Genomic DNA, 24,418 nt, shown 5'->3' with positions numbered 1-24,418 from the left:
TCGACTGTGCCGGTGCTCATCTGTGATTGGTGTGCTGATGTACAGCTCCTGGGTGACCGCTTCCAGCCTGTGAACCCCACCCTATACATACAGCCCACAGAACCAATGGCGAGAGAGGCTCACTTGCTTCCCCGACCGCCTAAGTATGAGTATTGAGAATGAAGTGGTGTTTTCTTTTCTTTTTCTTTCTTTTTCCGTGAGTTAATATAAACGGGCATCGGAGCTTAGCTTAGTTTTTGTTTATTATTTTAGCCTCGGCTCACCCTGAAGTGTTGACACTCCTGTTTTGTTGTTTTCCCCTCACGTTTTTGGAAATAAAAATGACATTTAAGAGAGATATGGTCCGTGGTCAAAAATGATGCCATCAGTTAACGAATCTGAGAGGACAACACTAATCCTGTGGGCTAGAGACAAGACTCAGAGCAGGCTTGTTTTATCATGATGACCTAATTAAATCCCATTTACACAGACCACATGTAACAAAAACGACACGTGTAAACAAGTTGACAGTTACAGCCTGAGATCAGGCTGTCCTAAATCCTTACTGTTGTGTTCAAGGCTCACACAAACGTCAGCAGGCTTGGCTCGGTTCAAACAGAATCATCATCAAATAATCACTGACTGCCTTTTTTTTGTTGTTGTTGTAATATGGCAGCATGCAATTGGTTACCCAGGACTGGAAAGTGTGTGGGGAGAGAGAGAGAGAAGGAAGGAAGAAAATTGGAAATGGTGACTCACTGTAACACTAACATTTACAGCAGCATATACCGAAGGTCTTTTGTGGGGTTTTGTATGCAGTGACCACACACAAAGTCATAAAAGGCTTTGTTTAAAGCTTCCGAGGAAACTATGACACTCCCTATACTGCACACCAAAACAACAATAGCTCTGGATGTTTGAGCCTTACTTACTTACAATGTGGCATGATCTAATCATGATATGCTGCATGTGCAGTGCCAGTATAAATCACACTTTTCGCATTCATTAAATTCATTAGTACACTGGGGAAACCAGTAAAAAGGGGGTCTTGGTGTGTAGTCAAATGACAGTTTCCACATGTTAACTGCACTCGCTACTTAGATCTGGGAAATTTTATTAGCCTGGTTGTAAATGGTTCTCTGTTCTTACTAAGGGAGCAGTTTTCTCAAATCTGCCCTGAAGGCAGATGCCAGAATGTCAGTGACTTTGCTGCCAGTGTCAAAATGGAAGTGGCTTCTGAAGAGAAGAGGGAAAACACAACCATAATTGCTGGTCCAGACCCACAATGGCCTAGTGTGAGGTTTCTTTATGTGCCAAAGAACATGTAGCCCATCACTGTCTGGAGGGGTGGTGTAACAATCAAGACATTAACATAATCAAAAAATGTGGTCATGCATGTTGGACTGAAATGTGTTATGCTTTTTTAAAAAATAAAATAAAATAAAATATTGAAATCAAGAAGAGCAATGGATTGCAGAAGATTCTTAATTTTCTGCATTTTTAATCAATCTGAACACAATACTCCACAATGACAAGGCAAATGAATTTGTGAAGTGCTAATCTTTAACCTCTCTCATGAATAAGAAAAATATGACCTGATCCCATTTAAAGACAAGTATCAAAGATTATGGACTGCAAACGGTAAAAGATAGAGCTATAGATATAACAAAAACAATCGCAGGGCAAAAATACTACCCAGATGGTGTGCGATTTCTCCCCCGGACACAATTTTCTCACTCATTCAGTCGAATACTTCCTCATCTCCATAGAGGACTGGCACTTACATAATCACATCATCAAACTCTAGCCCACCCCCTTCTCTCTCCGTCTCTCCCCCTGTCCTTTTCTTCTCTTCTCTTTCTTTCTCCCTCTCTCCCATGTGAGCGTGCAGAATAATCTGTTCACTAGGGAGGATTTGTCTGGAGGATAGGAGAAAGATGTGCATGGAGGTGAGGGCTGAGAGTGTATGGGAGAGAGAGGGAAGGGGCAGCACAACACCCCACAACAGCTCCATTACTTTCTTACTGGCTTGGGCCCCATTATGCCAAGAACAGAGATCATGTATGCTGATCGCTGCCTGTTGTTGTGAAAGCACTACAGCGTTTGTGTGGCTGCCAATCTCTTCGTTGCTCCCCAGAGGAGCAGCTACACAGCTGTGCACAGTGCAGGGAAGGCTAACAGGGGGAGAGAGAGAGAGGGAGAGAGAGAGAGAGAGAGACTGACTACTGGCTAAATGCACCACAGCTGGGATGAATGAAAGTGAGATAATGCACAGTAGAGTGGGGACAGCGGGTGGAGCTCAAAAACTTCATGCAAAATGTGCAAGCCATCTACTTTTCTGTTCACATTACGGAATAAAGTTGCCCAATGGCCAAAAATACTGGGGAATATTTACAAAATATCGTAGCAACCACATTTATTCAAATACTTAAAAGATCTGTTTCTAGGAAATCCATGTGTGAAATACAGGTAGAGGCAGAACAATCAAATGAAATAATGTATGTAAAGTAATTCAGCACATTAAAGGCCTTAATCAAAAAAGACTGCATTGCAATTACAACTGCAACACATTTGAATGAAAGAAAGACTGGGATGTCTAGGCATTCAAAGAGCAGCAATACAAAGGATTCATTTAAAAAGACTACGAACACTGCCAAACTGCACCTACCCATATCCCCAAAAGACTCTGATTACTTTCACAGAATAATTCAAGAATAATGCAGGCTATGGTGCAAACTAATTTTCCATTCTTGCACCAGACACGTTTAGACACTCTGTTCTGTCCAGAAAATAAAGTGTTAAGTGGTTTCAGTATCTTGTTATGCTTGCTAGAAAATGTATTCGCTCCCTTTCTCAAGAAGCCGGGATGATCTCACACAGACGGGAAGAGGGGGAGTGAGCGAGATACTGCAAGGAGTAAAAAAGGAAGGTGAAACAAACAACTACCATAGTGGTTCACAAGTGATTACACTGCAACGGTTTTCTGACCTGTAATTAGGTTAAAATAGCACATTTCCTCCTCCCTTCAGTCCAGATTATTGAAGAGAATACATTGATCTGTCAAACTGTTTCTCAGTATGAGAGATCTCTGCAGAATGGCACAGTTTCTAAAGGCCATATTAGTGCTCACATTTTCTCCCCGAGCTTGCTACAAATGGAAACATGGTGTGCAGAATTACCGAGACTTGTGAAAAGACAAGCACACAGAAGAGAATAGACTGAAGGATTCCAAAGGCCAAAATTACACTATTCACACTCTGAATGAGCTTCAGTCTGAATTCTGAGATCTCTAAAGGAATGCTGAAGCCCTGAAATATTCAGTTGAAAGATTCCCCACCCACAGACGCCTGCCAGCAAGACCACCGGTTTATTTCAGCTTCTAGAAAGAAATGTGGGCTACCTGTCTGTAATCTCTCCTTCTCATATGAAGGTTATTTTTTATGTGCTTAAAAACATAATTCATTGCCACTGTAAAAGCTGCACAAGGCACAAGTGAGTCAACTCAGAGAGACTGCCAAATGATTGAATGAAGAGTCAGAAAATCAGAAGCTAGTGGGAAGCATTCAAACTGTGCAGTGTTTATCTGTTTATCAAACCATGACCCAATGTTCCCGCACTGCGGGCTAAGCTAATAACTGTTAAATGGGGCCAGTGCACAGCTCTCTGTTTTACAGTGAAGACCATAATGCTAGCAGACTGACACTTAAATAAGCCAAAAATAAAAAATATGCCACAGCCCCACAGTGCTACAGAATCATTTTGCCATCTGCTGTCTGCCATGTCAGACACACAAGATGATTTATATACTGAAAGACAGACCCCAGCCTTCTCCTGACTTACTGTGCATGTAATATCTGTCAGCTGATTTCTAGTAAAGTCTGCCTACATTTTGTATTCCATGCATGTTTTAATACATGCAAGAAAATCTGCCAAACAACTGAGGAGGAAAAAAATTCTTGTGACTTATCCTCTGAGCGTCATGCAAAATTCATATCATGCACATAAATTATTTATAAGTGCTCATCAAGTTTCATCCTCAAAAAGAGAATGGCTATATAAATAAAGACCATTAGCAGGTACAAGACCTGCATCTCCAGAGACAAGTTACTACTCATACAATTCTTTGGCTGATTTACTGTTTAGTCGATTGGAAAAGCCTTTTTTTTTTTTTTAAATAAAAAAAAAACAAAACAAAACACCTCTGCAAGCTTCATTGCCCAGCAGAGCAGTTTAATACAACATTACAGAAGAACGGCTGCAGATGTCAATTACATAAGGATTACACTGGGGGAGGGTTAACGGGCACAGGCTTTAACAGAATAATACTGCATAAAAAACCCTGTCTGCAAGAAGCCTCTATCGAGCATGCTGTGGCTAGCAATCAACAAGAACAAATACATCAAATTTGGCAATGCCACATAAGCATCATCCATCCAATATCCAGAGCTGGCAGCCCAAAAGGCCGCTCCCTTGATGCGTGACATCTTCCCCATTCACCACAAAGTCTCTGACTTTCATCTACTACTACAGCTCAAAGTCCCACATTTCTAAAATTGCACTATTAAGGATGAAAATTTTTTTTTTTTTTTTAATTGAAATGAGCATCTAGTATAAAAATATGGTGTCACCAATAAAACTAAAGCAGTGCCAGATGCTGAAATGATTTGTAACAATACATCAATAGCATTTTTTTTTGTTCAGCAAAAGCTATAATTATGGTAACCTATAATATTTTTTGTAGCAGACATTTTGGGGCATTCACTGACACCAATTTTATATCTACACATACATTCAATTGTAATCAGTGACCTCATGCAATTTATAAAAAGAAAAAAAAAAAGATCAGGAGAAATCTTCTCTGGTAGGTTTCAAAATTAGAGAAATGTGTTCCTCGTGAGGGGATAGACCATATTCATGAAGAAGGCACCCTTACCTTTCACTCCCAGGCTGGAACTCTGAAAGCAAAGAAGGTCGACGACGATGGGGCTGGGTGAGGTGGGGGCTGTATTCCCTGCTATGATGAGAGGGGTAGTCAACCAGTCCGACGTCCTACAACAGAGACAACAAATCTTGCATAAACTCCATTTTCATTAGAACACCACATAGTAAGAAAACCACAAATATTTCCCCCCCAAAAAATCTCCTGCCTTGGTTCTCCTGTAACGTCTTATCTTTTATCTTAAGCTCTCTGTGACATATCACCAATTGACACAGTCCATCAACTTTCATAGTCCAATGAATATGATGACATAAAGAAGCAGTAGGGTTAAACTACTGGTGGCCTAAAGTCTTGGATCTTCCTGCCATTCAAGTGGGGGGAAAAAAGCCTTGCAAACACTGAAGGTCAGTGAATGAACTTTTATGTCAGCCAGAGGCCTCTTCTTTCAAGCACAGACAGCTTTGTCCCTGATGCGTGGAAGAATATAATCTTGATAATTAGGAGATGTGGGTGGAAATCATGCGGAAGGCCTTGATGCCGACTCCACAACAAAAACATGAACTTTCAACTCAAACATCTAATAAGAGAACCATTTTCAGGTTACACCAGTGTAATCTGGAAAAACACCTATGGGGGTCTTTAGGGTTAAGCCCTTTCCAGTAGATCTGATTAAAACCCTGTTTACTAAATATCCAAGTAGGAATGGCCAAGCCACAACTACAGTTTTCATCTTTCAAATGTTTTCCCTATAAAACAAAAAAGCAACACAAGTGATTCCATTAAAATCATTGCGTGTAAGGCTCCTTACCGTGTGTGCCCGTTGCAGCTGCAGTGGTAGAGAGGCGGGGTTTGGCAGGTGCCGTGTGTCCACAGTCCTCCGGCCCGGCGGCACAGTCTGGGGATGAGAGGACATGCTGGCACAGCCGCTTCCTCTACAGGCAGGAAGTGGGTGTTGCTGTAGAGCAGATGCCGCGCATTATCGGCCGTTTCTTTTAGCCTGCAACCTATGAGAAAAGAAAAGAAAAGAAAAGAAAAGAAAACAGATCAGATGTTTTGAAAGTTAGGTCAGTGGAATTGCTCTCAACAACAGAATAATCACAAAACTGGCCGTAAGCACAGCTCTTTGATGCTTTCTGGCTAGTACATCCAGAAAAGCTAGAGATCTTAGAATGTCATCACCTCCCTACCACAGCTGCTCCACCCTTAGTAAAGAAGTGAGAATCCTTGCACCTGCTAGACGCAACCTCTCATTCACAGCCTACTGAATGGCCCACTGTCCACACACGGAGGACTTGCAGACAGACACCGGCCAAGACAAGCAACCAGCCAGTAAAAATACTCAGAGTGCAATGGGGTTTTAGGACCAACATAAATAACCCATTTCCAGATAGAGATGTAGGTCTCAAGAGTCAGGCCACTAGATTTTAACTGCAGATGACATTATGTAAACCAGAGTGGTCACATCCACAGAGTATGGCATATATGGACCAAAAAGCTGGACAAAAAAATAAAAACAGCCCTAAGTTGTAACACATCTCTAACTACATGAGGTATAGCCAAGCCTGTCACATAGGACTGAGACAACTTTAATTATCATTACTGAACATATATGTGGACCTCAGGCACCTCCTGCGACAAGGAAGCAAGTGAAGAGAATGTGTTACTTAAAGGTAACAGATGTTAATCACAAGGACAGACATACAGAAGAATAAGTTACAATTACCTTGCAAGGCAAAAAAAAAAAAAATAAATAGTTAATTCAATCGATCATTGCATATCCATTCAAAGCAACTGCCTTAGAGTGTCTTCTATGGATAACATAATCATACAAAATAAGCAAGAATCATCTAATGACATGCTAACTGCAATGCAAAGGCTCAGAAGTGGTGGCAGCACGCAGTACTTGCAATACACTGGCCGCAACCCTGTAATTGGGTTTAAAGCTCCATGAAAAAGAGGGAATAACTGCCATGTCCTCATTACAGCGACCATGCAAATTACAGCAGACATTGGAAAACATATTTGCAATATAAAAATTAAAGAAAATATTGAAGAATATGGAGGATATGTGAAATTTGTTTCTCAATGGGATCGATGGAAACATTTATAGTCTTATTTGTTTCACACTCCACATGATGTTCACCGCGATTCTCAGGCACACTTACAAGCCTGCTTTGCTAGTAGTAGTAGTGGATGGACTAGTGCCTGCGACATGTGTCCCTGTGACTTCTGCCAGCAGAGAAATTAGGCCTCCTGCCATTTCTGCAGGGCTTTGGCTAATGACGCCTCCCTCTCATAGCTCATGTTTCAGTGCTGTGTGTGGCTCACAACAAGAGGCATGGTGAAATATGGGCACTCAACAGGGGCACTGATCGAAATCTTGACAAGATAGCAAAGTGCTTTAAGTGCACTGCAATTTTGTAAACTGAATGGGAAAGCCACTGTCACTGAGCCAAACGCTCAAAACAAGTCCAAATGCATTTCACTGCTCGACGACAAGATAGGACACGGAATAGTTTCTTACTTTAGTCTAAAAAACACTATGCAAAAACACTTAACAACAAACATAAGTAGTTATTAAACACATGAAATAAGTAATACTAACTACGTATTCATACTTTAATATGCAACAATGTTTAGTGATTTGATAAATTAATGAATATTAGAACAGAAACTACAAACACATTCTCTTGTTTCATTTGGTTACTTCCCAATTTTATTGATGACACACATATGAAAGACATGCCCTATATCCTATGTAGAACCCTTCTATTTCCAATACTGTATTAACAGATCTAGCCTTAACTACTGCTACTGGCTGTTAACTGAGCAGCACTACTTAATTTCTTTAGTGGTGAGTAATGGAAAGAGAAGCACTTTGCCTACACTGAGATTAGACTAATTTTAGATTTAAATTATTAAAGAATAGATAATAAGGAAAAATAATATGCTGTTTAGCTCTACAACGAAATATTAATGTTCACTATTTTACAGAAAGTGGCAATGTTATTGTGCTGGGCTGCTCCAGAAAAGCTGGCAGGTTACCAAGTAATGGCAGACAAACATTAAAAAACTACAGTCAACCACTGCAATCTGCAAGCAACCAAATGAATCACTTGGTGCAGCAATAAGTTTAATCCAGCAACAGCCAGAAGCCTTCAGTAACCACTGCCAACCAGTCGGGGAATACATGTTGTTCCCTAGCAGCCGATGGTTGTATCACATCCAATATGGCGAACAACTCTAGAGTATTGCGGCCATGACATCACATGACAAACCGCAACTACTGGCTATAGTTCCTCATAGTGAGCTCCTTTCAAGTCTCTCAGCTGGGACAGGCTGAGTAATAATCTTAGCAACTGGTAATAAAGTAGAACTTTTTATAGCACAATGAACCAGAGACCAAATAACAGCACTACTTTGGGCAGAGTACTATTGTGCCAGTCTCCATTGTCTGACTATGATTTTGACTCTTTTTTTTCCCCAGCACAAAGAGGGGCATTATCTACCCTTCCTTCCTGTTCAACTGTCACAAACACAAAGTGTCACTTGATTTCAGTTACGCAAAGGGCTCTATTACGAAAGGCTGAACATGGCTCTGACTGTAAGAAACAGAGGAGCTCTGTAAACATAGGCTCAGAGGCCACAAGATGGGAAAACGCTGCTCAGAGTCTCACACCAACTAGAGACTATGCCTTTGTGTCTAGCAGTCTAAACTGTGGCTTCAAATATTTTCACAAAACTAGTGCACACTCATTGTTTGGTCAGACAGACTTGAGTAAACAGACCACAGAGGGAAAGTCCTTTAGCAGAAACCCTTAAATAATTTAAGAAACTCTTGCTGTATTGACATAATGTGTACTATTCAAAATAAAAGGTCAAAAAAAAAAAAGGCTAGAAAGACTGAGATGAGCCTACCCACGCAGAAACCTCTCTTTGATGACTGTCGTGTTCAGAGAGATTCCCCTGAGAAGTGAGAAAACAAGTCTGCAGGCAGTCACAAGATCAGCAGAGAACAAAAAACCTCAATCAAGATGAGAGAACCAACACAATGAGTGATCTTTGACATCCACTCTGAAGCGAAAGGGGCCTTCCAGACGACGGGCTAAACACATGCACTGGCACTGCTACAGACACCCACAGGCAAGTCGTTGGCTTGCTTCCAATGCTGCAAATGAACTCAGTCACCTCACTCTCTCGCTCTAGCGTGCCTTCCTTCCCCACTCTCTCTTTTTACTCTCGTCTTTTCCACATAGTAGAGTGGGCCTCAACCTTCAGCAGTGCAAGCCAATATTTCATCCTCTTACCCCCACACACCCCACCCTCCCTCTCCATTTTAGGAATGGCTGTGGAAATACTAGCACAGAGCACACAGACGGCTTGCAGCCTTCAAGTGGAGCAGAAGGCAGACTTCAAACAACAGTTTCATTCTACTGACATAAACAGTTATTCAAATCTCTGTGTGCTCAGACTTTGTAGCTCGAGCACAATTGATTGTCCTCATTCCTGAGAAAATTAAAGGATTTTTTTATATACATGATTGTGAATACTAAAATAGAAGCAAACAACTATTTGCCATGTAAAGATACAACGCTGTAACTGTATCCTTAGCAGGGACCTAGTAAGCTCACTACCAGCTCCATATGTTTATTCTGAACTGAAGTAGCTTTGCATGATTTACAGTTCAAGGTAATCTGTGTTTATCCTAAACTGGGTCTTAGTGTATCCCCTCAGTCCATCCACCATCTGAAACAGGCCATTTTAGCTCCCTTACCCCTTCCTTTATGCCAACTTTCTTGTGATTGGCTACCACTTGTAAACAACAAGTAGGTGAGGCTGCTATACTCCCTACCCAGCTCAGATACCCAGAGAGTGCCTCTCTGGGACCTCCCTGTATTTTAAAGAGATGCGAGTGAAAGCAGCATTCAGCTAAGTGACAGGAAAAATGTGGCCACTGCATCAATTTGTTTTTGTCTTTGATTCTGGTGTCTCATCCAACATCCAGAGGTTACAAATGTTGCTTGTTGCCCCTTGAAGAAAAACAAAGTTGCTTGGTCATCCAAATTAGATACTGTACTGTTATTTTTGTTAATTTTAAACCAATTCGATTACCATTACACAGTAGATTCTCTTACACATTAACCTAAAAAACCCCTCGTGCTTATCTGACGTCCTGCTTAGAGGCTTCAAAACCATTTTATCTACATGGCAGAAGATTTCTTACAGGTACTGAAATCACACTCTCCTACAGTCTGGGTAACCTCCTGTATTAACATTTACAAGTGTGTAAGCTTGTGTTTCAACAGGACTTTAACCTAAGTGTGTCCATGTATTTTTTCGGTCTTTACCAGTCTGCAGCTGATCCAGTGAGAGGAGGAAAACCAGTCTGGTCACACATCTTTGCACTTCCTGTGCAACTTTCTGTTTGTTTATACCAAACCAAACGGTTATGGGCAAAATACATTTCAGATGTACGAACTGCCCAGACATATCAGGTGATCTGAGACAGGTCTGCTTAATGTCACTAGACACCCTTAACATCTTGTGGTAGTCATAACATGATTTCATATTTTTCAACTCCTAGTTTTTTTGGGGGGAGCAACCTGCAGTCTTATAACTAATTCTGGAGAAACTTTAGCATAGTCTTACACATTCATGTGTAACACTATGCAGCTCTACTCCAACATTTTTCCTTGTTCCCCATCCACTGAAATTTAACACAGAAACAGAGCCCTTGCAATTAATCCACTGAAGCCTAACAATTAGGCCCAAATAGATCTTTTAAGGTCAAAGGACAGAGAAGGTCAATGCCCATCCTAAGATGATACAGTGGAAATCATTACACTATTTGTTTTATATCTAGAGACAAAAAAAAAGGTTTCTCTTGACACTGATGTTTCCCAGACATGGCCTTGCCTTGTTTCACTGTTTAAATAATTCATTCTGATCGGCCTGTGTCATGAACAGAAACGCCAAGAAGAGGACGTACTACAAACAGTGAAATGAAAAAGAAGAAGAAAAAGAGAGAAGGTGATTGCAAATACCTTTCAGTTAATCCCAGAACAAAAAACACTAAAGATCCAAACCAAAGTGCACCAGCATTTCTACTGCCAAGCTGAAATATCCAAAACAATGACGACAAGGCAGACTGCTCTGCCTTTAAAAAGTAGGATGATGACATAAAAATCAATGCTGTAAAGAGGTCATGATGTAAGATATCCTTATTGTGAGTACATATTTAATCTAAGACACAGCCATAAAAAAAAGAAAGAAAAAGAAAGAACACAGGCACGATTTGTGCCAACAGACAACTCGTGTGATATGCGATGATCAGCGGCATCTGGCCAATGAAGAGGGTATTTGCCTGGTGTGCTAATGCATTAATTAAATATTAGAGCTGGAGACTCAGGCTGGTGCAGTTGTCATTAGTTAGACAATCACTGGTGTTGCTTTCATAAGGTGACAAGTGCTACATCAGTAGCCTTTCAATTATTTTTAGGCAGCACGAGGAACAGCGCGCCTATGAAAAATATTCCCTTTTTTCCGCAACAGTGGACTCACCCAAACTTACTAATAACTGCTAGGTTACTATTAGACACCCGTCAAAGCAGTCACCAGTGTGGCTTAAATTCTCAAAAACAGATTTCTTGTGTGTTCAGCATTTAGGCTTTGAAATGTGCATCAGAATTGGCAAATCTCAATATGTTTGGACTAGTAATGAATATGGGGATATGAAGATATATCATCTATCACTAACATCTGCTCTACCCAGACTAACAGGTATCTGAAGCCCTCCTATGTAATCAAAACAGAAAGACTGCTCAGAGTTTTCAGCTTGAAATAAGGTTAAACTTACACAAATGTTAGCTTTCTGTGTCTATTTTAAAAAGCAGTGGGACCACAAAGGCTAAGAGGTGAAGTGTACTTCACACACTGTGGCAAATTCTGTTAATCTAGAGATAACATACAAAGATTTCAACATTCAAATATCTAAAAATCAGGCCAGAATTTGTGTTTTATTTTTGAATGTACTCGATCTTAATCTGGCAATAGCTGCAAGGATGCTAGAAGCTTTCCTAATGATAACACTGCTAGCTGCCACATAGGAAAGCAGTTACCCAAACACTGCAGCCTACCCCTGCTTGACTTTCACAAAGGAAATCTGCGGTCACAACACACAGTCAGCAACTGAAGACATTGTGCAAAAAGTGTGAACACCCACAGTCAACTTTGACACAGCTGTAATTTGCCTGATAGAAAGAGTTACAATGACCCTTAACCACAGCCTGTCAGACCTTTCATTTTAAATCTGACGGAACAGCACTGCCTATCACACTAACAGCAGCATGATTAGAAACAAAGACACCTGCAGCCATGAGACACGAGTAAAAAAAGAAAAAACAACAACAACAACAAAGCTATTTCAGATGCCGTGACTGAAAATGAAAGTGGAAGTATTCAAGTATAAACAGCACAGGAAGCTTCACTGATATGGCTCTTATTAGGTAAAATAACCAATGTAATGCTACCCAAATAAGGTCTTTTAAACGCAAACCTACTGTGCCATTTAGTTTGACAAGAAAAGTAGAAAAATAATGCTTGCCATACAATGCAATACGATGATTAAAAGCCTTTATATTCTGTGCACTGAAAAGCAATGTGTCAAAAGTAGGTCACCTAATTTGTTGCATATGCATCACATATATTTTACACTTATTAACATTAATGCTGCTTAGATGTCTATTTCAGGCTGTAGTGCCAAGATGTGAACCAGTACTGTGTTCTCATAAGAAAAGCCAATTACAGAACTCTCATAAATCTTAAAACTTTTAGATTTGGTGGGTATTAGGGTTCAGTATTGCTGCCAATTTATGGTTGGACCCTACACAAGGCCACAGCCCAAAAGCTAAGTGAAGCGCTAGATTTGCTGGGTTTGTTGCAGAGAACCATCTGAGAAGTCATCCCTGAGAGCTGTTTGGAAAAGGGGTACGTACTTTCAAAAATATCTTGGCCATGTCTACCACAGGCTTTAGCCAATCAGATCAACGGACCGCAGGCCACAGAGGAAAAACAAGGCAGAGTTTCAGAAGCTCTAAAAGATAGACAGCAGAAATTAAATTAATGACACATCACAGTTTATCTACCTTTATAAGATGAGTCAGCTGACTGCATGACTCATCTGTTAACTTTCTGACCTTACACACAGATAAAACTTAGGTCTGAAACCATTATAGTAGTTTAGCATTGGGAGATGCTCTGCTGCACACCTTTAAGGTAAACCTCTATGAGACTGGTATGCTGAAGCTATTAGTATAAATGTGTAGTTTAAAAAACAAAAAGAAACAAAAACAAAAACAAAACAAAAAACAACAACCTATGATTCACCTACTGTTATACCCACAGGAAATAACCAAAAGAAAAATATATAACTAGTCTGAATAATCCACTAGGATAGCTGTATCAGACATCAGGTAAAAAGCATGTGAGACCAGAAGAAGGAAAAAAAAATGCATTTGTATTTTGCAATAGACTGCATGCATCATTGTCACCGTTTCAACACAGACTTTAAAAATGGACTAATCTGACAGGAAAGGACTAGCCAGGAGGAGGTGAGAGACTAACAGAGCCAGCGATTGGCTGTTCTGAACCTCCAGATGTGGTCATCCAGCTGTGTCTATGGTGTACAGTAGAGCCATTATTGGATTTCCTGCCTGTTCCCTCGCTACTGGCCGCTTCAGCGACACTGTGTGAAATTACATAAGGCTCGCCCTGCCCCCTCCCTGCTGCCCAGTGTAGAACACAGGCCTTCACACACTGCCAACTATGACTCCCTGTAATCATGCAAGCAAAGCCACTCAACCAAAACACTCTTGAGGATCTAAAAGATACTCCTCCTGTTCACTGACACATGATGACGCCAGGGAAGCAAAATTTACGTAATTTCTCTGGTAAATCCATTATGAAGAATCAACAAAAATCTTAATAAGCACCTAAGAATGAGTTTACAGGAATACGCCTACATACAAAACATATGAAACCACAAAGTGAGAATGCAAAGTATTGAGGAAACTGGTTAGAAAGTAAACACTGGTACACACTGAACTCAATACAGTCTAAAGAATTTACAGAACATTTTCCGAGCTTCTAATCCAATATATATACGCAGTGTGACCCGTTTGTGGAAGCTCTTCCTAAAACCCATAACATCATATACGTGACCAACAAACTAATCAAAACCATTCCCCTCATACTGGGGAATGGAATTCTAATAGACATCAAGAAAAAACAGGCTGACAGTCAAATTAATAAAAATGGTGGCCACCTATGGTGGTGATTCAGACATCCCTGTACCAATAAATACTGTGCTGAGGCTTGAGACTGGCTCCAAAAGAGTCCACTGAAAACTCCCATGTTAAAATGCACAACTGAATAGTAGGTTTAGAGTCCAGTACAAAAGCAACTTAGGTCTCTATGACTATTTCTCCCCTTGTAGAGCAACTAAATACATGGTAACTGGATATCTGTACGAATACTGTTGATGCTTGGAGTTAGTGGTATGGCTTCTTTGACTGACAGATGTGCTAGGAAAGGCCACGAAAACCAATGTCTGTCCCAAGGCCTCACCTCTGATAATTCATAGCATTTTAATAGTCTGGTAGCACTAATAAGCAGTTTTTGTGTCTTTATAAGTGCAGCTCACTAACCAAGCTAAAGTCCAGTTTTGAACCCTCAAGATGGGCGTTTCTTTTGTCACCATCTTGGTTTCAAAATTCAGATGTGACAGGCAGGGGAGGGTTTGATTGTGAAACCACTTGCTGGCTGGTTGACGGCTTGTGAAACAGAAGTCACGACCCAATAAGTAATAACCACAAATAATTCTACTCTTCAAAACAGTGCGCCCAAGATTTACAAAATAAACCTAATTTTTAGTACGACCCCAAATGAGAGACTGAGACCATAAACTCAGCAGGAAATTGTTTACCAAGTCAAATCAGAAAGCTTTTCCTCGTATACTCCCATAGAAACAAGTCTTTTTGCAACCACAGCTATCACCATCTGGTGGCATTCAGATAGAAAATAGGCCGAAGGCACTTCAAATTTGGCTCGACTTTTCCTACCTGGAAGCTATGTAAAGCCATGTTTTAGTTTGTATATTGACAAGGCTAAATGATTACATCTTCTGCAAAGTGTTCGCATTATGTCCGAGATATAAAGGTACTTTCTTTCGCTTCCGACTGTTGTATCATCACATACTGTTTATCTGGGTTTTATTAGCCAAAACTGGCCTATCAAGGATATTCAATGGTAAGTAGGTAAGTAAAACAACTGGAAACAACTCAAGTTCTCTATCACAATGCTAAATTATATTGTTCATTTATTCTTAGAGTATACTTGTAAAATTAACAGACCAAGGCAAATGCACTACAAGTCAGGCAAATACATAAATCTGAACTAAATAATATAGAAATTCAAGTTGTCTAGATAAACCTTATTCATTCAGGTCAGAAATGTCAGAAAATGCACAACAATACTCCAACTCTGCCTTCATAACTTGTCTGGTAAAGTTCACAAAGTAAAGATAAGGAATTGTTCATGTAACAGTTTACATTTTATGCAGAAATTGTTGTATGGCCATTACTGTTAGAGTACAAAATATCATTTATCTGTTACTGACACACAAAGTTATTTCCCAGCTGTGTGGGACATGATAACATGAAGCCTTAACTTATGAATCTCCCTTTATTCTCCAATGGTTCTTAAAAGTCCACCTGACATTCAGCTCTCAATTCTAAGCAGCAGGAAATAAAACTGAGGAGTGCACTTGTCTGCTGAGCTGACCTACGTCCCCCGCACTGCTGCTCAATTATTCAAGAACTTTGAAATGTTCTTCAGTATGGCAGCATGCAACCCGAGTGCCTGTTTGCCCCTCATGATAGCAGCTTCATAGAACTTCCAGTTATGCATGACAAGGTGTCTGTGTGTGTACACTGACAGCGTGCATGTATTGCCAAATACTAAAGTCCATACATCCCTCCAGTATTGACACAGATGGCACAAACAATACACCGTTCCCAAATATGACACACAAGGTTGAATTAATTATAGTCAGGGAAACATTTAAGCAGGGAATAGATCCAAACATTACAAAGCAAAGACCAGATGTCATATCAACAGTTTGATGTACAGGCACATTCAAAAGGACTAATTTGTTCCAAACTGCACTGTCATGGATCCAAGGTACATGTCAAGACAGGAGTTCAATCCTCTCACACAAGCACACGCAACCAGTAATTACACTTTCATACCTCTCACTTCTACAGTGGAAATACAGCTGATATGTGTTCATCAACTCTCAGCTTGGCTAACTAACATCCTTTAATTGGGGGGGTGGGGGGGGGACAAATAACAATGCTGTAACACACTCCTAGTAGAAAACTTGGGCTAATCAGAGAGGCAAACGCAACACTACCCACACTGGTAGCCTACACACAAACAAGAGTAATGCCCTTTACCATGCTGTCATCTGTGTTGCGTAACTGAGTCAAGTGAATCACTTACCACAGAGCCATTTCTAATCTTTGCTAATCCGCTGTCTGGCTCTCTTTTATAGCGTTTAAATATGGGTGACTGGTTTTAATAGCAAGAATATTTCATAGCTAGGGAAATCAAAACAGAACACCTTATGAATAATAAATGACTACCTTCTAATAACAGTTCCAACACCTCTATTAAGAGCATCCAAACGCAGGTGTATCTGAAGAGGTTTTGAGATGGTTTTTACAACACAATAAGAAGTGCTAAGTATCTTTTCTGACCATTTAATTATCTTCGTAATTGTATCTATGAAACAAAAAAAGGGTAAATTAAGTAGCTCAACATTAAACATTTGATTATATTCTCTCGTATTTAAAACGCAGTCACATCTAATCTTCAAAGACACCGACTAAAAGAGAAATTCATGACATTTCTCAAAAAGGAGCAAGTTAACCAAAAAAGGAAAAGATACCAAGATTCCTGTAACAGATAATTGTAACAAAAGGAAGTGAAGTTTGGTGCTCAAAAAAACAAAACAAAAAAATTCCTGTTACTCACCTAACATTCAAGTGTATTATGATAAAGCGTGGGGTTATAAAACATGTTCTTCCACATACCAAAAAAACCCCACTAGAAACGCATACTGCCACAACATGAATACAAACAATAGTAGCAGTTTAGACTGCTGTTTATACAGTTTTTGTAATTGGCAGGAACAGGTAGTGCATTAACGTAGTGATAGAGTGCCGTACCAACTGTCAACATCATCTACAGCCTATTTACCACAAAATTATTCTGGAAGTACTTTGTATGCAACACAAACACACAAAAGCCAAACAGCCAAAAAATAAGTTATTGTTTAAAAACCTGATAGACTACTTTACAATAAAGGTCAACATGAACACCCTAAAGAGTGTAAATAAAAAAAAAAAAAAAAAAAGTCTGCTATAACAAGACAGGCAATCAGTTTTCAATGTTTATACATATGAGGAATTTTACATGTTATTTCTCAAGCGACACACATTCCTGATTGAAAAATAGATCTCCCGTTTTTAAACTTTGCAAGGTGATGGACACAGAATCTGTCTGACCTCCGTACCCTTTTAACCCCTAGGCCAGCAGACCGAACATGCCCAACCTCCTCCTCTCTATAACTGAGACTCCCTAAATGGGATAATTAGATTACTTATGATTAGGGCAGAAATCTGAGGCTGCAGGATAACCAATATCAGAGACATTTTCTTTGAACAACACGTCACAACAAGTTTTTCCATTTGCAATCACAAAAAAAAAAAATATATTGCACAGCTGCCTAACTTCAGCCCCCCCATGTAGCCACTATAGCTGGGGTGGTACCATTGTCCAGTTCAATGGCACTTAGATTGTAATCTGAAGCAGAGCAACAGACCAGCTGTGCTTGATCATAATATTCTATCACACTGAGTCATGCATAACATTCTCCACACACAAAACCTACCAGGTGCAGTCCACTAGTGAGCAAGAAATGCTAGACAGCTGCACTTACTCATCCAGTGAGAAGGAAACTGGGTTGGAGGAGGGAAAGAGCCTGTGAGGCAGTTTTACAGAGACTGCCTCATATTTCTCTCTTAGGTTTCCACATGTAAACTTGAGGGTTCATGAAGTGCACCACGTACTAAACTTGTGTCGTTTCCCTATAATCACTCTGTTTGTGCAGCAGTTAGAGTAAATAAACATTTAATTTGCTGTGTCAAGTGCTAAGTGTTGGAAAAGTCACATCTGCTTGGATTTGTTGCATTATGAGGGTAAGAAACCATGTGAACTTGTGATTTAATTCCTCATCCAACCGGCCTGTCAACAGCCAAGATTCGGGTAGAGATTTGAACCAAGGCTTTATCTGATATAAAACAATGTCTTGCAGCCCTGACACACCAAAAATTACATTCGCCTACCCTACATACATACGTGTGCATGAATACATATCTGTACATTTCTTCATTCCCCACCTGTTGCTCAACATGATCAAGCTGAAGGTAACACTGCTAGAGAGCGGAGGGGTGAGTGTTGCATCATCTAGTAGCTAGTTTTTTTACAAGAACTGGTCAAGTCTGAAGACATACAGCATATAAAGCTAGCAGTTAGGATGTATATAGACGGCTGTTGTTTGGCCTAATATGCATGCTGTGCTAAATCCATTATCAGAATGTGAAGAACCAACCGCTATGACTTCAGTCCAAAACTTGTGTGCACTGTGCTGAAGAAATATCAACTAAAATTGGACTATAACCAGGCCGTACTTTCCTGTAATTCAAATATGTACCACGAGAAGGAACAGTGAGCCAGTGTAGCATATATTTAACCAGCAAGTCATTAAAAACATTCTTATTTATGATGATAGCATAGGAAAAGGAAAAGCCTTGTAATGAAACGTGGCTAGGGCTGTAAATGTTTTAAACACGCGTCATGATTTGAGTTACAAGAAGGTAGGGCTGCACGATTTTGCATAAAATGAGAATCACAATTTTTTTGCTTAGAATTGAGATCACGATTCTCTCACGATTTTCTTTTCCAGTATAAATATTTATTGCACATCAACTTCGTAACAGTTGAGACTGAACATAAAAACAACAAATGTCTCACATTTTGTCGTTGCCGCAAAATATTGTACTGCTTGAAATGTCGTCTCCACCGTTGCTCGACACTGCGTGTATAGAGCAGGTAGTGCAACAATAGAAAAATAGTTGCGGGACGGCACTGTGTAGCGTCTGGGGGGGTGTTGATCATTTTCCTAAATCCCTCGTTTTGCACAGTGTTGATGGGAGCCATATCTTTAGCCAGGAGATAAGTGATAGCCTCCGTAATTTCTTTGTGTCTGCGGGAGTTCGACGGGTATGGGGAAGCACTGTATAAGGTTCCCGTTATTGATGTTTGGGTGGTTGACCGGGACTGATTTTCTCCTGTCACTTTCTCATCATCTCTCACGTACTCTCCGTTGTTTTTTCCCCTGCCAATTTTAGCAGCCAGCTGGCTTCTGTATCACGTGGTATAAGGCTCCGCCCTTGTCATTTGTTGAGCAGGAAGAGTGAGCGCTTGTTTTCATGCAGATTACGTCCCGGTTAATCGTTGTCATTTGGAAATGAGATCGCACATAAGTATGAATTGAGATCGCGATTTTCTAACGATTAATCGTGCAGCCCTACAAGAAGGTATTCTGTATCGCTTCACTTGGGTTCACCATCTCCACCATGGTGTTGCCTATTTGCCAAAACACCCAGTTGAGGTGTTTTGGCAAATATTTAATATTTTTTTCCCCAAATTAAAAACATGCTTAGGCACTACACCCAAGTCTCAAGCATTCATTATATAGTTTCTACATCCACAAGTCCACTAGAATCAACTCAGGTTTAGAATTTGATTGCAAAGATCCATGTGGATGTTCGTGTTTTTTGTTTGTTTATTTGGAGGGGGTAACCATGCAAAATCTATAGAAAATTTACAGTACATTGCAAAATCTACACATGCACAAGTTGACTTCAAAGTAGTATAACAGAATTGATTAGTCTGTTATCGGGTGTCCAGCTGACCATGCATGTGTCTGGAGTATATTCAAGAATGATCTAACAGTTCAAATGTAACAAATGCAAAAAAGAAAAAAAATTAAATCACATTTGAAGCAGTCTTTTACTATGCATGTACTGCAAATGCTCACATTACTCTGACTATAACACCATTTTTAACTCATCTAGAATATGTTTTTAGTTACAAGAGTTAGATGTGTTACACATGCTCTTCCTGTATATGGTATATTTTGTTGTTTGTGGAAGATTACCTGCTATATCAGAGGCAGCCAATGGTGACATAAATAAAAAATAAAGAACTTGTGACATTTATTATTATGAAAGAAAGACATTTGGAATTTTAATGGAAATCATTGATTTATGATGATGCAATGTGCTTTGTCTTCCCACAAGAATTTACTGTAAGGATTCATCTTTCACAATGAAATAAAATGAAATGAGCAAGAACTTCCCCTTTCCGGTTTCATAACTCTGTTGTGTTTCTTAATAAGAGAAGAAATTGAACTAGCGGTGTAACGGTCTCCCTGAGGCTCCATGCAGAGCACGGGATTATCTCCTGCCCCCATTACCCTTGTGGAAAAGGGGGAGATATCACCTCACTCCAATTTAACTCTTTACAATCCTGACACTATGCAATACAGACTCCAATTTTGTGGATTCACGTCAGAATTTGATTTTTGATTTTGAGTGCATTATGGATTATTAGAAGGTTTAAAAGCTTTTCAGCCTGCCGCATCACACACACCAAGTGTCTACAAGTACTACAACTGCTTGTAATACAGAGTAATTTTACATTCATGTACTAAATAAGCTAAATAACCTGGGCAATCAAACATCACACAGAATTTGTACTAGAGACTTTTAATGTCCAGTCCAACCAATTTTATTATGCAGCTGTCCAGAAAAAGTGAGGGCTGAAGCTTAGGAAAATGATATTTGTTTTTAATAATACTTAGCATTAAGCCCCCAGAATAACATATTACGGTGTCATGACGCAGTACCGGCGCAATATTCCCCCCCACCCGTTCTGCTGCCACAGCCATTACTGTCATTACTTTACCAACAGCGTGGGCTTCAATCCAATACATGATTGTATTTAGCTATGGTGGAGAAACTGAGGGATTGCTTCATCATTGTTGTTAACTGCAGGAACATTATTTGTACATTAGCCAACCTTAGTGGTGAAATATGGCATTAAACTAAACAGCTGATTAGCTATTTTCAGTGACAAAACACCCTCCTTGTTGCTATAAAGAGCATGTGTATAAAAATAGCTTCAGTAACACACACATGCATCATAATATCCTAACTACCCATGTGCTCATGTTGCTTATGCTAATTAGCAATGTGGAGCAGTAGGTGGTTAATGGGTGGTTAAACCATGCTAGTGTTGGGGGAGGGGTGGGATCTGATGTATAAATATCAGAGTGAAAAGGAAATAAATCAGAGGGTTTTCCCCTTTATCTTCCAACTATCTTTGGATATTATGGAAATTTGTCCCAATTTAACAATGACTTGCACACTGTACCAGATGTTTAACAGGAAACTTCCTGCTGATAAAGTTAGATGTTTCAGTTGATAGGAAGTAATCTAAATCAATCAGTTGTTTAGCGTAACCTATCACACAAGTGTTATAAAACACTGGAATAGCTATACGCAAAGACATGCAAAATAAATACATGGACTGCGTTTAATACTGATTGATTTTGAGTGAAACACGTTTCATTCATTTGTGATAAGGCATTGCCTGCTTTACACAAACACACTCATCATATTGTTGTACAACTCCTTTTTTTAGCTCTGCTACAAACCTGTGGTCTTACAAACCACAGATCACTATTTTTATCATTGGTGATGTGATGTGAATAATCTATGTACTATTGGAAACAGGAAAATGCATCGACTCTTTGGTCATCCGTGATAAAGTGCATCAAAGTGGTTTACCAACTTGGTCAAACTATATCCTGGGGAAAACCCTGTTTTATAACCAAAGAGGACAGATCAGTGAATACATCATTTAATCCCAGGTATCCAGACAGTTACAGTTTAAGGTTTGCAAGTTTTTAAATACACATTACCACACCACTAGTTTATGTATGTTCGCAATTGTGTGTTGGCACACGTTTCAAACGTGGGCACATAAAAGTAAGGTATGAGACAAAATATGAGTTTGTGTTTCTTAGGGAACAATCACAGCAACAAAAATTTCACAGGACAAATGACTATTATTTGATTGCTGATAATCAGCTTTTATCTACAGTACGTGTTACAAGAGTTGAAGATATACAATATAGAACAAATAACTTTAGACAACAAGGACACCAATCAAGCTGAACGTCCTCCCTAGCATTCAATATTAGGAAAACGTCTTTTAAACTATTTACTGTTACTATTTTGTAACTCACTACCTTAGGTATCCAACCAAAGTGTTTTTAGTCTTTACAGAATTAACAGATGTGTCTCAATAGCGATTAACTACTTAGAACAACCAAGATTATAATGTTTTTATGACGGACTATCATTGCACAGACTGTAGAGACAGGAAAGCACTTTACCGGAAAATACACAGGTCCAAAACCCCCAGTCCAACTCCAGCAAGTATACTCACTCAGCAGCAATGTTGAGAAGCCAAACATTAACGCAAACTCCCTACAGTCCATCTTTACTTTTGTTTTTAGAGACTTGACATCAAGCTGCTTACAAAACTACTGCACGCCAAATATAGCTTATCAGCCATCTGGCAAACCAATGCGTCCCCGCTAAAGCCGATACAGCGCATTAAGTTCAGTTCATGTAAAACCAGTGTTTACAAATGCAAACCGGGCGCTATTGTGCATAGCCAAGTTAGCAGGCTAAATGACTTAGCTTGAACCCCTTTTCTGGTACCGTATAGTAAAAAGTTGACAACCACTAATATTGTCGGATATTGGTCGTGTTGTGTGTGGAACAGCGTCGGTAACGAATCACCACCTGTGTCTGATTAATTCACCTGAATAAAATTGGCGCTGGCTACTCGGTCATTCTGACAGCTAGCTTGGGAAGCTAGCCCTGGTTAGCCATTAGCCAGCCTAGCCTAGCCTAGCCATGTAGCACGTGTTCCGGATTTATAAAATAATTAACTAGCTGGGAATAACCAGCCAACTGGCACTACTGTGGCAAGATGGGTAACCAGCTAGTCGAACACCACTAAAACATTTAATTTCATAGAGGTCTGACGGACCGTGTAACTATAGCACAGCATAGAGACTCGAAAAGGTCAATACTGCTGTTTCTCCTCCAAAGAATAGCCGGACCCCGTCATCCAACAGCAGAACAGACCCCCCCAAACCAATGGACAGCGAGCAATGAAAGCTAACTAACCTTAGCGGCGGGGCAAAAGAAACCATTCGGTGGTGTTATCGCAGTGTAACTAACGTCCCAATTCTCGTCACTCGGTCCAATTTCGCTTAAAGGTCTTCTCTCTTCGACTGAACGTCTCTCCCCGGGATTAATCCACATGAAAGAGTAGTTTTTGTTTTCATTTATTCCGCTAGCGGTTTTCGGATACGTCGTGCATGTTCCTGCACAACACAGTGGTCTAGTACTACTCCCTGAGCTGCTGCTGCTGAGACCATAGCAGGGCTGAACCGCCTCTCTCTTTCTCAATAGGTCCATAAGCTCTCTCGCTCCTCCTCTTTACTCAAAGCACTGCACATTTCCCATGCCCACAGCATATTCAAAATTATAGTAATTTGACATGACTCATTTTCATTGGTAAATAAAATATTATGATTAATTTTCCATATAGATTTGTAGGTGTGCTATTTAGATGATTAACAAATATATATGTATAAAGCATACACTGTGCAGCTGCTTAAATTTCCATCATAATCTAACACACTCCACAAACAGTCCACAAGATTTTCCATCTTATCCTGGACTTATTGCTACACATTAGACTCAAACGCTAACTGGCCCTCTCCAGCTACAGCCCCCCACCCACCCCTCCCTGCTCCTTTATGAACCCAGAGACGCCAAAAAAAGGGGGTCAACTCAAGCATTAAAACTCCAGGAAGTCTACATCTGTGCTGCTTGATTCCCATGGAGAAGTACAAGCTGTGAATACACTGACTTAACATTGAAGGATAGTATTCGGGAGATCACAACATGCCATGCTGTGAACTGAGTTGATGACTCTGCTGAAGCCGGTGCCCTGCAAATGATCTGAAACTGCTTTCTCTACTTCACATGGGTTTCTAAAGTCACCACCCATGCTGCATCTACTTGAGTCACAGAGAGGATTTTGTGGAAAATGTCTGGCTGCCTTGTGTTTCTTTGTTGTTGTTTCTTTCACTCAGCGGAGCTCATTAAACAGAAAAAAAATCTGCTGAAACGTAATCCTGGTTTTTACAGTCTATGGTAGTAAGTT

The 24,418-nt window shown here is 40.0% G+C and overlaps 1 protein-coding gene across 3 annotated transcripts in view; it reads right to left on the bottom strand.

The window, feature by feature from the left end:
- The window catches only part of ncor2 (nuclear receptor corepressor 2), an 87,379-nt gene extending 63,769 nt beyond the window's left edge, over window positions 1-23,610 (bottom strand). For 2 of the 3 annotated variants that reach the window (XM_031731286.2, XM_039620481.1), the window contains exons 1-3: window positions 23,371-23,610; window positions 5,727-5,922; window positions 4,913-5,028 (exon numbers count right to left, since the gene is read on the bottom strand). In XM_031731286.2, coding sequence (XP_031587146.1) covers window positions 4,913-5,028; window positions 5,727-5,831 — 221 coding nt within the window. In that variant the 5' untranslated portion in view covers window positions 5,832-5,922; window positions 23,371-23,610. Of the gene's footprint in view, window positions 1-4,912; window positions 5,029-5,726; window positions 5,923-12,912; window positions 12,932-23,370 lie in introns of those variants that run through there. The other variant, XM_039620480.1, reaches the window with a different exon arrangement.
- Window positions 23,611-24,418: the final 808 nt, after the last annotated feature.

This window comes from Oreochromis aureus, linkage group 12 (genome assembly GCF_013358895.1).
Source record: "Oreochromis aureus strain Israel breed Guangdong linkage group 12, ZZ_aureus, whole genome shotgun sequence".
Lineage (NCBI taxonomy): Eukaryota > Metazoa > Chordata > Actinopteri > Cichliformes > Cichlidae > Oreochromis > Oreochromis aureus.
The sequence above is the reverse complement of the archived record's forward strand: the minus strand, read 5'-3'. Positions and strand labels throughout refer to the sequence as shown.